Source organism: Hipposideros armiger, unplaced genomic scaffold (assembly GCF_001890085.2).
Source record: "Hipposideros armiger isolate ML-2016 unplaced genomic scaffold, ASM189008v1 scaffold_231, whole genome shotgun sequence".
NCBI lineage: Eukaryota > Metazoa > Chordata > Mammalia > Chiroptera > Hipposideridae > Hipposideros > Hipposideros armiger.
This window is the reverse complement of record NW_017731581.1, coordinates 896,959-912,605: the sequence shown is the minus strand read 5'-3', so window position 1 is coordinate 912,605 and position 15,647 is coordinate 896,959. Positions and strand designations below refer to the sequence as shown.

The following is a 15,647-nucleotide window of genomic DNA, read 5'->3' as shown; positions in this document are numbered from 1 at the left end:
CTGAAGAACAAAAACAACAGCAACTTGTCTGTTCCCCTTCCCCCAATTCCCCAGCACTGTTCCCATCCCCCCAATTCCCCAATAAAAAAAAAAATTAAAAAAAAAAAAAAGAGAGAAGTAGGATAATGAGTCATCACCAAATTCTTGTTCCACTAAGAAGTGGGAACTAGGGTAGCTGGGCTGTGAACTCACTTTTTCCAGTCACCTAGATCATGGTAAAAAATTTGGTCAAATATAGATTGTGCATATGAGCATGGTTCAGACAACTTTTAAGAAATTTGTTACTAAAAATAATGAAAAGTAAAGCTTGTTATAGCTAAAGAAGAAAGTGGGGGTTCAAGGATAGCCTTCCTTTGGGGAGACAGAAGAAACTTGAACATTTTATTAAGCTTAGGGAATGGAAAAATAAAAGACAGAGCAAGATTCCCAGAGGTGGGTCAGGAAGGCATCCAAGAGAAATAGAAAATTTAGTATAAAATCTATAATAACACAAAATAATCATGAACTACTCACTATAGTAATTTACAACAACTTGTGAATGAAATGTTATGGGTTGTGTTACAGTGTGACAGTGTTCGTTATTACTTCCCATGAGCCCTTGGTAAAATCTAGCCCCACACAAAACACTAAATTTTAGCCTAGATCCACCAATGAACAACTTGAAAATATACAGTAGAATTTTCCTCTTTTATTTTTGTCATATTCAAGTAATGTTTACTTTTTTTTTTTTTAACAGATTGGACTCCTTCTTATTCTGAGCCAGTGTACATCCCAACAGGCCTGGAGGTAGAACCCCTTTATCCAAACTCCAAGGAAGATACTGTGGTTTATCTAGCTGAAGATGGTGAGTACACAATGAAACTGTTGCTATAAAATATAATTTGGTACCTGGGTTAATCTTTTAGCTATATTTGTTTTGCTGTTTATGGTGGAAATTGCCAGGAAACGCCTGTCCCCATAAAGATGTTTGGTTACATATTGATTCAAATGTTGATTTAGTGCTAGTTATATTCTTGAAGGTGTATTGCAGTTTATGCAAAGTTACTATATAATAAAATATCACTTTGGCCATTAGAATGGAGAATTATATTTAGAAGGAATTGTGCTTCACATCAGTTTTCAAAGATAAATCCAGTGGAGTGCCCTGCAACTATTAGGTTATCGGGAAAGTGATGATGTATTTTTTCTATGTTTTTCGTTGCAAAAATGTGTCATCACTTTTCCGACAACCCAATATTATTCCCTATCAATAGATTTTTTTTTGTCCAGTTTTATAGTCATTTACAGTAAGAAGGCAAGTTCAAAGCTAATTACTTCATAATAACCAAAAACAGAATGAGAATTTTTAATGTGAGAACTATATGAATTTATTTGAGGCATTGCTTTTCTAGTCTAAATACTTTTAGATTTTCTCATTTCAGCATAAATCTATATATTAGTATCACATTACTTTAAAAATTAGTGACACTTCACTTATAACTGTAGCTCCAAACTCTATACAGAATGGCCTATCCTTTAGACATACATAGCTTGATATCTTTATGGCCTTCTTCTCTCATCAGCTTACAAAGAGCCCTGTTTTGTGTATTCCCGAATTGGGGGCAACCGAACACCCCTGAAGCAGCCTGTGGATAATTGTGACAGTACTTTGATGTTTGAAGCAAGGTTTGAGAGTGGTAATCTACAGAAGGTAGTCAAAGTGTAGGTTTTAATTATGTTGATTTGAGGATCTAGACCATCAACTATTTATTATTTTCTGTATTAGGTACATGAAAGTTTTAGCCTCCATAACTGAACTGTGTAATTCCTTAAAGAATAGATGCTAATTAGAGATTATTGTGGGGATGAGTATGAAAGGTTCAAGTTCTGGGTTCAAATAATTTTAAGAACTCTGAGTTAAAGTGAAGCAGGTTTCTGTACTGTACATTTTCAGTATGCCAATATGAATTGTCATGTATGTACACACACACACACACACATTGTATCATGCTAATACAATAGGAAGATATTTGGTAAAGAAAAACAGTCACAACTAACCAGGCAAGAAAAAAAAAAANAAAAAATATATATATATATATATATATATATATATATATATATACATATATATATCCAGTAAAAATTATTTTTTCCTTTAAGTTTCCTCAGTGACTAAATATGGGGGCTACAAATAGTCATCAAATACAGTCCTCAAAGTAAAATTTTGTAATCTATGTGGTCATATTAATTTATATGTGTCTTAAAACATTCCCTGTGTCAGTCATTTCAGATCCCTAGAATTGGAATCCAATAAAAAACAGAACTATATGTCTAAAGTAAAAAGAGAAACATTGGATTTTAATTCAGTTTCAAGACCCCTTTAATTATTCCTTTTATGGAAAATGTCACTGGATTGAAAATATAACCTTTTTATCAAAGGCCCATTTTTAGGTGCTCTCCTGAATTCCAAAGTAATAAAAAGGCTGTAGAATTAGCATAGAAGCAGTTTCATGTCCAATAAAAGAGAAAATGATCTTTTGCAATTATTTACTATTTAGGATACTGCCTAAACAAACATTGTTTGCCCCTATTCCAAAAACAAAAAAACAAAAAGCTGTCTGTGACTCGTAAAATAATTTTCCTTATTTATTTGAACTTGAATGTCATTTCTACATTTTTATGCGCTTTTTCTTCCTTCCTTTTTTGTGTATTAGGGCAGACTATGAATACCAGTTGACCCTACGCCCCGACCTCTTCACAAATAAGCACAGTCAGTGGTACTATTTCCAAGTCACTAATACCCAAGCAGGAATAGTCTACAGATTCACTATAATCAATTTCACCAAGCCTGCTAGTCTTTACAATCGGGGTATGCGCCCCCTGTTTTATTCTGAAAAAGAGGCGAAGGCTCATCATATTGGCTGGCAGAGAATAGGAGACCAAATCAAATATTACCGAAACAGCCCTGGGCAAGACAGGCGCCATTATTTCTCTCTTACGTGGACTTTTCAATTTCCACACAACAACGATACCTGCTACTTTGCTCACTGCTATCCATACACTTACACCGACCTGCAAGAATACCTTTCTAGCATCAATAATGACCCAGTGCGATCAAAGTTTTGTAAAATACGTGTCTTGTGCCACACGATTGCTAGGAATATGGTGTACGTTTTAACCATCACCACCCCCTTGAAGAATGCTGACTCAAGGAAGCAAAAGGCCGTGATTTTGACGGCAAGGGTCCACCCAGGAGAAACCAACAGCTCTTGGATCATGAAAGGCTTCCTGGATTTTATTTTAGGAGACTCGAGTGATGCGCAGTTGCTTCGGGACACTTTCATTTTCAAGGTGGTACCCATGCTGAATCCCGATGGTGTGATTGTAGGAAATTACCGGTGCTCCTTAGCTGGACAGGATTTAAACCGTAACTATACATCTCTTTTGAAGGAGTTATTTCCGTCTGTTTGGTATACCCGGAACATGATCCGTAGGTAAACTACGCCTCAGATTACCTCTCTGCTTATTTAATAAAGTTGGCAGTAAGAATTTTGCTCCTGTAATCCCACTCATGTTGCTCTAGATTTTCTTAACATACGATAGTAACTATAGCTACTTAATTCTCCCCCCACCCCCCGCCCTTTCTTTCTAACTCTGCTACTATACCCTTCTGGCAGTATACCACTGGATCCACTAGCCTTCTATCAAATAATGAAATTGACTCTAGAACACTTTGGTGGCTTTGCTAAACTAATAGTTAAATTCGCATGTGGTTTTTTGCTGAAGCTAATGGTAGTACTGAGGTTTACTTTGGGATCCTTGAATCCCTTCTATGTGAAAATTAGTGACATCTCACAGAGCCTTCGGGCACTGTGTTGATGATATATTGCTCTAATATGAGTCTTTTGATTATCAGGTTACATAGTAATTTAAAACTTTCTTGAATAGTAGCCTTATTTGCCCCTAGCAAAATTGAACAGCTTTACATGTTTCAAAGAACCCAGAACAGTAAAATGCACATAATATCTAACTATTTGTTGAATTGACTAGGTGAATTCTTTAATCAATTCAGGTAATAACAATCAGGAATAGACATGTGCTAGAGTGTAAAGATTTATTTGAGTCAGAACACCTATTCCGAGTACAGAGTCTCTTAACGTTTTTGATTTAAGAGTTTGGAGCTGGAGTTAAACAGATCAGATTAGAATTCCTGCTATATTATTTGCTAACTGTGTGAACTTGAGCAGTTAAAAAAAAAATCTAAACCTCAGTTTTCTCATCTATAAAATCTAAATAATAATGCCTCAGAGATGGGAGGACTAAATGAGATGATTATTACTGAAGTACCCAGAATAAAATCAGGAACATTGGAAGCTTTAAATGTACTCAGTGTTTCCTCAAAAGAAAAAAGAAAAGTTGTTGAATTAGATAAAGATGTAAAAACTCTTCGCAAGCTACGTAGGATTATTATAAGTCTGATTATAGAGAGTGTTTATATCCTTATCCATCTTTGTTACCCTAGTGCAAGCTCAAGGCTGAGGATCTCAAGGATACCTCTAGTTCCATAGAGGAGCTGCCAGGCTTTCAGAGCACCCAGCATGGCTCCAATTATCTTCCTTGAGCCTCAACGTTTGCTTTCCTGTTAATCCTTTTATCTGCTTAGGCACAAAGGGAGTGAAGTACAGATCCCCACAAACAGGACTGAAAACTCTGGCTTCCTACCCCTCACAAATGTGGACTTCAGAATTCTCTGAAGTTACATGGGAAATGTTTAAGTGAGAAAAGAATAACCCACGACGATTCCTTTGTTCCTGTGGATGGCACACAGTCAAAAAGGAGCTAAATGCAGCACGGTATCCTAGATTGGATTCTGGGACACCAAAAGAAGGACATGAGTGGGATAACGAGTGAAATTCCAATAAGGTTGGGCATTTAGTTAATAGTAATATACCAATGTCAGTTTCAGAGTTTTTGACAATGTACCATGGCATCAGGGGAGATGGACATGTTACTGTTTTTGCAAATTTTGGGTAAACCTACAATGACTTCAAAGTGTTATTTTTTTATATAAAAAAGGAGCTGATGGAAGTCTGTGAGAGTACCTGTAATGTCTACTTAATGCTCTTTGACACTGCGGGTACATGACCCAACACCAGATGGATTGCAGGCCAAGGTCCCTTGGCTTGTCTCCATGGAAAACATTTTAAATGTTTCAGTTCTTTTCAGATTGCCCTGTAAGGAAGGTTAAGGCAGGAATCTCTTGAGTACATTTTAGAAAGACGGCCAAAAAAGAGAACTGCCTTAATACAATTAATCAGAGGCAGGTAAGTAGAATATGAAGCTAGTCACATAAGTGGGCCAAGGTGAACAGCTGTAAGCATATCTAAAACTGAGTATATTTTTAAAATATGAGAATAAGAGTAATAAGTAGGTTTTAAGTGTATAGGATATTAAAATATCTTACCTGTGGGTAAGAAAAATATCCAAACTGTTTCTAACGTGATTTAAATTACTATAAGATGAGAAACCCTAATATCCTGTTTCACTTCAGAAGTAATAACATTTCTTTGGGAATTCATTAGTTAGAAGGAGAGGTTTCTTTTGACTCACAAGAAACCAAACGATCATTAAAATTGGGGAAATATTGGTTTAAAAATGTACAGCATATTTCATATTTAAGGAGCTAATGTGATATCCTTGCTTTATAATTTAGTTACTTTTCTAAAAATGTGTAATGATCATTTAGTGGCTTTATTGCCAATCTGATGTTATCAAGTACTATTTACTGGGCACCAAATGAGAAAAGGGCAATAAATTAATACATGTAACAGATTTCAATATGACCTTCACTGTAGTTGAAAGGAGTATTGTTTGTAATAGAAGCTGTGTTGCATAAGCTTTGATTTGGGGTTTTAATATTTTTGTTATAAAAGCTCAGTAGTTCTCCCTTACCCATGGCTTCACCCTCCGCAGTTTGAGTTTCCCATGGTCAGTGGTGGTCCAAAAATAGTAAATGGAAAAACTACAGAAATAAGCAATTTGTAAGGTTTAGATTGCATGCCATTCTGAGTAACATCATGAAATCTCGCTCCATCCCGTCTGGGATGTGAACCATCCCTTTGTCCAGCGTTTCCACGCTATATACGCTCCCTGCCCATTCGTCGCTTAGTAGCCATCTTGGGCATCAGATTGACTGTCCTGGTATCCAGTGCTTGTGTTCAAAAACCCTTATTTTACTTAATAATGACCCCAAAGAGCAAAGGTAGTAATGCTAGCAATTCAGATATGCCAGAGAGAAGCTGAAAAGTGCTTTAAGTGAAAAGGCATGTATGTATATGGGAAAAAAAAAACAGTGTATATAGGGTTTGATACTACCCAAGTTTTCAGGCATCCACTGGGGTCATGGAACATACGCCCTGCAGATAAGGGCGAGACTACTGTAATACATTTCATATTACTATAAAAACTATTGCTAATATTTTGATATTTATCCTTCCAGATATAAAAAATAATATACATAATTTTTATTATTTCTGTAATATAATATTATATAAAGTTTAGAAATATGAAAAGCAAAAATGCCCATAATTCTACCACTGTCACAGCACCACATTTTTACCTTTTGAAAGCCTCTCTATTGTTTTCATCAATCAATTTGGGGGGCTTCTTTTTTTTTTTATTGCTTTAATATACATTGAATGCCTAAATTATACAAGCTAAGGCTTGAGCTCTTAAGAATATGTCATAATTTCCTTAAATTATTTATTTTAAATTTCCCAGAAAAAAAAATCAATTCAAGCTATGATACCATTTTTCTCAAAATATTATTTACTCACCACATTAATCAAGGGATAAATATTAATTGGCTTCAGCACCAAATCATAAGGCACTCTCCAGTTCTAACAAATATTTTGGGTACTTGTGTGCATAGCACTGTTCTAGATGATTTGAAGCATTCCCTATCCTTAACAAGATTAAATATCAAAAATATGAAAACTTTCCTAGGCAAGTGCCAAGTAAATGGCACCAATATTAAGTGCTACAGGAGTTCAAAAAAAGAAAAATCTATGGGTTTGACTAGTTAGCGAGGAAATAAGACATGAGGTCAGCCTTGAGGGATGAGGGGTAGTATTTGCATTTACAAAGGTGAAGAAAGAAAGGTGTTCCAGTCAGAAAGAACCTATGTCGGAGCTAATGGAGCAAGATAGGAGTGAACGGTTTTCCGTATATAACAGAAAACCAGAATAATAAACCAGCTCCTGTTGGAGAAAGTGTGGAGAGTAAGGTAAGTCTTTTCCTTAGAATGGAAGGCATTTGTATCTTATCTATGGTCAATAAGAAATTTTCGTAGATGTTTTAAAAATTGTATATAAATAAAATAGGCAGTAGAGATAAGAAGAGAAATAAATGGAAAGCCTAATATAAGAAGTTCTATTTATTTGGCGATTAGACTTGTAAATCCATAGTTATACCCATAAAAGAAAAATGCAGAGGTAAAATGCAGTAACTTACTGTCTCTCTTCTTGGTAGATTGATGGAGAAACGAGAGGTTATCTTATACTGTGACTTTCATGGCCATAGTAAGAAAGAGAACATCTTCATGTACGGCTGTGGTGGTAGTGATGGATGTAAAGCATTATACTTACAGCAACGAATCTTTCCACTCATGCTGAGCAAAAATTGTCCAGATAAAGTAAGCATCTTTTAAGATTTTAACTTTTTTACTACATGTAGCCCATGTGAGACAGCAGAATGGATCATCTTATTCAGTAAACTGATTTTTTTTATTTTGTTATTTTGACTGATTTATACAATTGACCATAAGAAAACAACTATGTGGAATGTTTAATGACCCATAATTTGAAATATGAAGAAGAAAATGCCCATTATCCTACCACCATACTTAATGATAAAAAGCTGATTATTTTCCTCCTAAGGTCAAGAGCAAGGCACAGATATCCATCTTACCCCTTTAGTTCAGCCTTACACTGGAGGTTCTAACAAGTGCAATAAGAAAAAGAAATAAAAGGCAGATAGTTTGGAAAGGAAGAAATAATAAAGATGATATGATTGTCCTCATAGAAAATCCAAAGCAATCCACAAAAAAATCCTCCTAGAACTAATAAGTGAGTTTAGCAATGTCATAGGATACAAGGTCAACCCACAAAAACCAACTGAATTTCTTTATACTCAAAATGAACAATTAGAAACTAAAATTAAAAAAAAAAACAATACCACTTACTGTAGCTTCAAAATAAATGAAATACTTGTGATTACAAAGGGATAGCAAATGGGAGTGTTTTAGACATAGCATTGTTCTATATCCTGATTGTGGCGTTGGTTACACAAATCTACACATGTGTTAAAATTCATAGAATGGAGCACAAAAAAGTCAATTTTATTATATGCTCATTAAAAATAAAATTACAAAAACTCTGCAGATACTGATGTTATAACAATCTTTCAGGCAACTTTCAAATGATCTTTCATATGAAAATAAAGCATCTTGATTCTATTCTGAAAATCTACAACACTAATCTTCATTCCCAAACATGTTTAAGGCTCTTTCTAAAACTTTTTTGAAGTGTAAGATCTTATCTCAACAGTATAAAGAATTAGTCAACTGGTTTTAAATATGCTATAGATAAAAAGTAGAATGTATTGCCAAAATTCAAATCTATAGTCCTCAGAAATGGAAATATGGCATTATTAAAATGAGCTATTTCCATTGGTCAGGGGAAGAAAACAGCTAAACTTTTAGAGAGAATTACTGCTTTTGCACAACTACCTTCCATTTTCAACCCTATCTCCTAGGAAAGACATTGTTACCATAAAAGCAGTGGGTCTCAATTTATTTGCTTCTTTCCAGTTTTCATTCCCAGCTTGCAAGTTTAAAGTTCAGAGGAGCAAAGAAGGGACAGGAAGGGTGGTGATGTGGAGAATGGGAATCAGAAACAGCTTTACCATGGAGGCCACCTTCTGCGGATCTACTCTGGGTAAGACCCCATGTTCTCATTCATGGCTCTCAGAGCTTTACACCAGAGAGGCATTTCTAACGTAAGATTAATGGAGTAGATGATAGCACGTTCTTCCTACTTAGAGGCATGCTCTATCTAATCAATTGTATAAATAGGATGAATAAACAAGTGCCCACTATATGCACTTCTGTCTCATCATTTCCCTTTGTTAAGAAAAGGAAGTTTTAATACATAGATAGAATACCTAATTGGTTGTTTCATGAATTAATTTTTAATGGCTTATTTTTGAGTTTTTTTTTAGAAGGTTTCCTACAGATACTCTACTGATTTCAAGAAAAGGTAGTGCTCAATATTTAAAATAGCAGGATAGAAATGTTTTTAGTAGATTTACTATTTGAAAGGCAAAATAGACGGTATTTTTTCTTTCTTTTTTTTTTTTTGTCAATTTATATTTTAATGGAAGCACTTGGTTCCTTGAACTAAAAGTAAAAGTGGGTTCTGTAGTTCCACTTAAGAAATCTTTTAGTCACATCTCGCATATCCTTGGAATATTCTTTATTAAGATAATTGTCATTGTTAGAAAATGTATCAATTCAAAGGAAAGCTCGAAATCCACACATGAAATTTCTGGCTAGTTTTTAAAGCACCTTGAAGTTGATATCATATTATTAATGATAATGAAAACATTAAAATCTTTACCCAAGTTTTTCTTTGAGTGATTGTTAGGGTGTTTATAACTGGTCACCAAGTATTCTATAACTTTCTTATTCAATTTTCTTCTGCCTTACAACATAAACTGATAGGTGTTAGGTCACCTTTGGTCCAGGTAGTAGAGATGGCATTAGGGGAAAAGAAATAAGCTGCTATGACCTGCCCCAGAGAAGAAAACCCAAAGGACAGAATATGGAATTATATCTTTTATTTATACTCTGTTTTGCAACTTAGGCCTACCTTCTAAGGACAAATTATTGACTCATCCTCAAGGGTGGAATAATTTATTGATGTTTTAGGTAAGAAACGAGGCACTCATTTCAACACAAAAGACTTGGAGTCAATGGGCTATCACTTTTGTGATTCTCTCTTGGACTACTGTGATCCAGACCGAACCAAGGTAAGCAACGTCCATTCGGTAACACATCAGACCCCAGTCTCTCTGATAACATAACCTGCCTATGAGCCTATGGCAGTTTATTCCTTTCTGTTTTCTTTTTTAAAAAATGTTATTGGGGAACAGCCATGGTCATTGCTTTCATGCTACAATGGCATAGCTGACTATTTTAAGGAGGGCACAGCTCACAGTGGCCCATGAGGGGATCGAATCGGCAACCTTGGTGTTATCAGCATGGCGCTCTAACCAACTCAGCTAACCAGTCACCCCCGTTTATTCCTTTTAATATCCTAACAGTGTTCAAGGTTTTCTGATAATTGATGTCCCAATAGCTATTGTTCCAGATGTCTATAGATGTTCAATTAATTTAAGTAGGAAATAAAGTTATTTTATAATGAACTCATTTATCATTTTCCCCCAGTATTATCAGTGCCTAAAAGAATTACAAGAAATGCACAAACATATCAACTTGGAGAAAGTCCTTGATGATTCAAATACTTCTCTGAAAGAAATTACGTTGGATCCAGAGTCTAGGTAAGACAAGATAGTAAAAGTAATGTAATTTTGTGTCCCATTTTACTGTGCTCTTTATAATAATACTAGGATATAACTGTCAATCTCAACTGAAAATCCTGACTACAGGTGGAGGAAAATTTTTCCCATGCACATTACTTTGGCCAGACCTCATCAAGACTTCATTTATTCATTTACTCAAGTAATACTCAGCACCTGCTGTGTACTATATGTGAAAGACATACTCAGATTCTTTTTTTATTAGTCAACACTTTTTTTTTTTTTTGAAGCTGAGCCACCCTGCCACCCACCCGTTGGCAGCTCAGCGGCTGCTCAGCTTGGGCCGGGCATCGAACCGCTGTTGCTCAGAGCTCAAACTCTTGAGCAAGCTCTTAACCAACTGAGCCCCTCGGCCGGACCTAGTCAACATTTTTAAAATCAAGTTTTATTTTTCATCTTACAATTGAAATAACTTGGTTTTAAGTACATATTTATTTTATACATTTGAGTTTATAACATGTACATATTATAAAGTCAATTCTGTTAGAAAATGAGGGTGTTTTAATTAACCCAAACACTTTAAATCTGAAGTTGTAAGGGCTATTACAATTTTATATAAGCATTGACATCTAGCTTTTTTCCTCTATTTTGTTTTTTGTTATGTTGTAGTCAGATTCTTTTTAATGCTATCATTACCCATAGACAGCTGACACATATATAAAGATGCTATGTAAATATTCTTAAATTAGTGAACAATAAGTGCAGAGTTCAATGCTTAGGGAATGTTGTTGGAAGAGGAAAGGTACTAATTTTAGTATAGATCCTATAGAAAAGGCAGAATAAATATTTGATTCTTCCCCTTTACTTTTAAATTTTCAGACTTTAAGCTAATACCCCTGTACCCTCCAGTGGTGACTAATAAGTTTATTTGCAGATGGAAGGTATCATTTTGAACTCATGGATTTGTTGATATTCGATGTGTTCCAATCAGTTTCAGTCATTATCCTTCTAATACCCTAAGTTGCCCAGAACCACCAAACACCTCCACCACCTTCTTAAACATTCTTCTTTTTATAATGAGAACAATTTTTACCATTCCAATAAGATAATAAAGTAACAGTTGAAATTTGAAAAATGCCACCAAAACAATTCTGTAAACTAAAATAATTATATATTATTTTTTTATAGTAGCCGAGGCTCTGACGACAGTTCAGAATCCAATGATTCTCAGACTTATTTTCTCAAGTTAACTTCACAGGTATGATTGAAAATTTCTGCCTGTGATATGGGTATGCTAAATAGGTACTCTTCTTATTTGACTAACAAATCAGGCAAAAAAAAATTTTTTTTAGTTATATAATTATTATAGCGCAATAATTGTGGTTTTCTGATTACGTACCGTATCTTTAAATCGTAGAATTTTCTAACCTTATGGTTTTTTAACACACTTATTTTAAAGATGAAAACAGTTAAGATCCAAAGAGGTTAAATTATTTCCCAAAAGCCATACCACTTGTGAATGAGAGTCGGTAGCATAACATATATCACCTGATTTGCTACTCCAGTATTCATGTATTCATTTATTTAACAACTCTATATTGAGCTCTAGCTATGTGCTCAAGGCATGCCCTTTCATGCCTTATATTCTAGTTGGTGGATATAAAAAATAACGATAAGTAAACTATGTTACGTGTTAGGTGATGATAAGTGCTTGTGGAGGAAATTAGAGTGGGAGGAGGAAGAGGGACTGTAGGTGGTGTTATGTACTGAAATGTTTGTGTGCCCACCAAATACATATGTTGAAACTCTAACCCCCAATGTAATGGTATTAGGAGGTGACTAAGATAGTAGCTTCTTGGTACTGAGAGTGGGGTGCTGCCGTAACAGGCACCTGCAAATATGGCGGTGGCTTTGGAACTGAGTAATGGATAGAGGCTAGAAGAGTTTGAAGTGCATGTTAGAAAATGCTGATATGGCCGTGAAGGGACTTTTAAAGGCAATTCTGGTGAGAGTTCAGAAAGAAGAGAGCTGTAGAGAAAGTTTCCATTGTTTTAAAGAAAACCTATATAACCATGTCCGGAATATTGGTGGAAATATGATTATGGGTGGTCTGATGGGGTCTCAGACAGAAATGGGGAACACGTTATTGGATAGTGGAGAAAATGCAATCCTTGCTATCAAATGGCAATGAGCTAGTCTGTATCGTGTTGATATTCTAGTGTTTTGTGGAAGGTAGAACTTGTGAGCTATAACATTAGATATTTAGCTGCGGGGATTTCTAAGCAAAGTATTGAAAGAGCAGCATGGTTCCTCCTGACTGCTTATCGTAATATCCAAGAAGAGATCAATGAATTGGAGAAGGAATTGTTAAGCAAAAAAGAACCAGAACATAAAGATTTGGAGAATTCTCAGCCTGTCTATGTTAACAAAAAAAAAAAAAAATGAGAAAGCTTGTTCAGAAGAGAACAGAAAGGGTGTGGAGGACCAACCAGTTTACAAGGGGATTCACGTGGATGACAGCCACAGAACTAATCAGCCCTTCCCCCGCCCCGCCCCCCATAGGAAAAACAGGGATGGGGACAGGACAGAATGAAGGAAGGCGGTCAGACTTTGTGAATTTTATAGTGCGGGACTGTAGAGCTATTCGGTGTGAACATGCACTGTTCTTCAAGGCAAGGGAAAAAAGGCCCTGAAGGTGACTAAGAGAGCATCAGGGCCACTACCTCCTAGGTTTGAACAGGGCAGATGGCCTCCAAAACAGACCATGGAGGCGGGCTGCCTGGAGCCATGAGCTACGGTGTGGGCAGGGCCCCCACAGAGAGCCAGGCTCAAGCAACAGGCCGCCAAGTGGTAGAGGTGACGTTGCCAGCCCAGTGGGTCCAGAAAGCAGAACATTGAGCCAGACAAGATTATTCTTGAGCTTTAAGATCTCATTGAATTTGCCTCGCTGGGTTTTGAGCTCCCTTGGGACCCATCACCCCATCCTTCTTCCCTGTGTCTCCCCTTTGGAATGGGAATGTCTGTCCTAGGTCTGTCCCACCATTGTAGTTTAGAAGCACGTAACTTCCGTGGTTTCGTAGGTTCACAGCTGGAAAGGAACTTTGCTTCAGGATGAATGGTACTGTGAGTCTCACCCACATCTGATTTAGATGATATTTGAGGTGAGACTTTGGAATCGAGAGTTGAGGCTGGCATGAGTTAAACCTTTTGGGGTTGTTGAGATAGAATGAATGTATTTTCCATGTAAGAAGGATGTGAATTTGGGAGGACCAGGGGCAGAATGCTATGGTCTGAATAAATCTGTCCCCCAAAGTTCGTATGTTGCGATGATAATGCCCACTATGCTGGGACTAGAAGGCGGGGCCTTCGGGAGGTGATTAGGTCATGAGGAAAGAGCCCTCTGAATGGGATTGGTGACTTTACAAAACAGGCCCCAGAGAGCGCCTTAGCCCCTTCTGCCATGTGAGGGTGCAGCAGGAAGTCTGCAACCCAAAAGGGAGCCCTCACCTGACCATACCGGCACTCTGATCTCCACCTTCTAAGCCCCAGAATGACGAGAAATAAATTTCTGTTATTTATAAGGCACCCAGTCTGCGATATTTTATTAGAGCAGCCAAATGAACTAATATAGATGTTGTATTAGTGTCTGTTGCTGAGTAACAAATCACCTCAAACACGAGCAGCGTAAAAACAACAAACACTTATTATTACACACTTTCTGAGTGTCGGAAATCCAGCAGTGGTTTAGCCAGGCACTTACATCCAAGGTCTCTCAAAAGGCTACAGCAAAGGTGTTGGTCAGGCTGCGGTCTCACTTGATTGAGGAAGGACCCATTTTCAAGTTCACTCACATGGTCGTTGACAAGATTCAGTTCCTCATAGGCTGTTGGGCTGACAGCCTCATTTCCTTGCTGGCTATTGGTCGAAGGCTTCTCTCAGTTCTTTGCCATCTGGGCTCCCCCATTAGGGAGCTCACACCCTATAACTGGCCTCCATCAGAGTGAACAAGCAAGAAGGGACACACAAGGTAGAAGCTACAGTCTCATTACAGCCTAATCTCAGAAGCCAAATCGCATCGCTTTTGCCATATTCTCCTTATTAGAAGTGAGCCCTTAGGTTGAGTCCACCCTCAAGGACAGAGGATTACAGAAGGGCATGAAGGCGAGGAGATGGGGATCATTAGCGGCTATCTTAGAGATTGTCTACCACAGATGTAAAAGCCATACCTTTGGCTTGACCTTTGCCTTAAGGCTATGCCGCAGCCAACCTTCAAATTCTAGAATTGGGGGCTCTCTGTTTCCCCTCTCAATTCAGTTCTTTTGTCCAAATATTGTTTGAGCTGAACAATGTCTTTGTCCAGTGACCCAAGTCTGTTAGGTACATTTTCTTTCACACTGTCACAGAAGACAGGTTGACTAAATGTTATCACCTCGACATAACTGTGTCACTATTGCTCTAGCTTCCTGTACCGGTTTCCACACCCCCTGTTGTTATCCAGTCACAAAGCCAATGATTGTCACATAGTTTAGGTTTTCATTAGGACAGCCTCATACTTCTAGGTATCAATTTCTATATTATTCCTATGTGACTGCAGTAAGTCCTCTATTTCCTTACAAATTTTCTATCTGCTTGTTCTGTTCATCGTTGTGAGTGGGGTATGGAAATCTCCAACTGTTATTATTTCTCTCTTCAGTCCTTTCAATTTTTGCTTCATATGATTTAATGGTCTGTCATTAGGTACATATATAACTGCTATCTTCTTGCTATATTGAATCTTTTATTAATATATAATATACTTTGTCTCTTGTAACGTTTTTAAATTTAAAGTCTCTTGTCTGCCCTCTTTGGGTTACCATTTGAATATCTTTTTCTATCCTTTCACTTTCAACCTGTTTGTGTCTTTGAATACCAGTTGAGTCTTTTGTAGACAGCATATAGTTAGATCGTGTGTTTTTATCCATTCTGCCAATATCTGCCTTTTGATTGGAGAGTTTAATTCATTTACAGTGAAAATAATTACTGATAAAAAGGGACTCACTTATCTCATTGTGCTATTTGTTTTCTGTATG

The 15,647-nt window shown here is 36.7% G+C and overlaps 1 protein-coding gene across 1 annotated transcript in view; it reads left to right on the top strand.

Moving 5' to 3' along the window:
- Positions 1–15,647, top strand: part of AGBL3 (AGBL carboxypeptidase 3) — a 42,669-nt gene that overhangs the window by 4,770 nt on the left and 22,252 nt on the right. The window contains exons 4-11 of the mRNA XM_019654785.1: positions 737–844; positions 1,563–1,701; positions 2,694–3,473; positions 7,510–7,672; positions 8,849–8,975; positions 9,968–10,068; positions 10,487–10,599; positions 11,767–11,836. Of these exons, the coding sequence (XP_019510330.1) occupies positions 737–844; positions 1,563–1,701; positions 2,694–3,473; positions 7,510–7,672; positions 8,849–8,975; positions 9,968–10,068; positions 10,487–10,599; positions 11,767–11,836 (1,601 nt within the window). The remainder of the gene's footprint in view (positions 1–736; positions 845–1,562; positions 1,702–2,693; positions 3,474–7,509; positions 7,673–8,848; positions 8,976–9,967; positions 10,069–10,486; positions 10,600–11,766; positions 11,837–15,647) is intronic.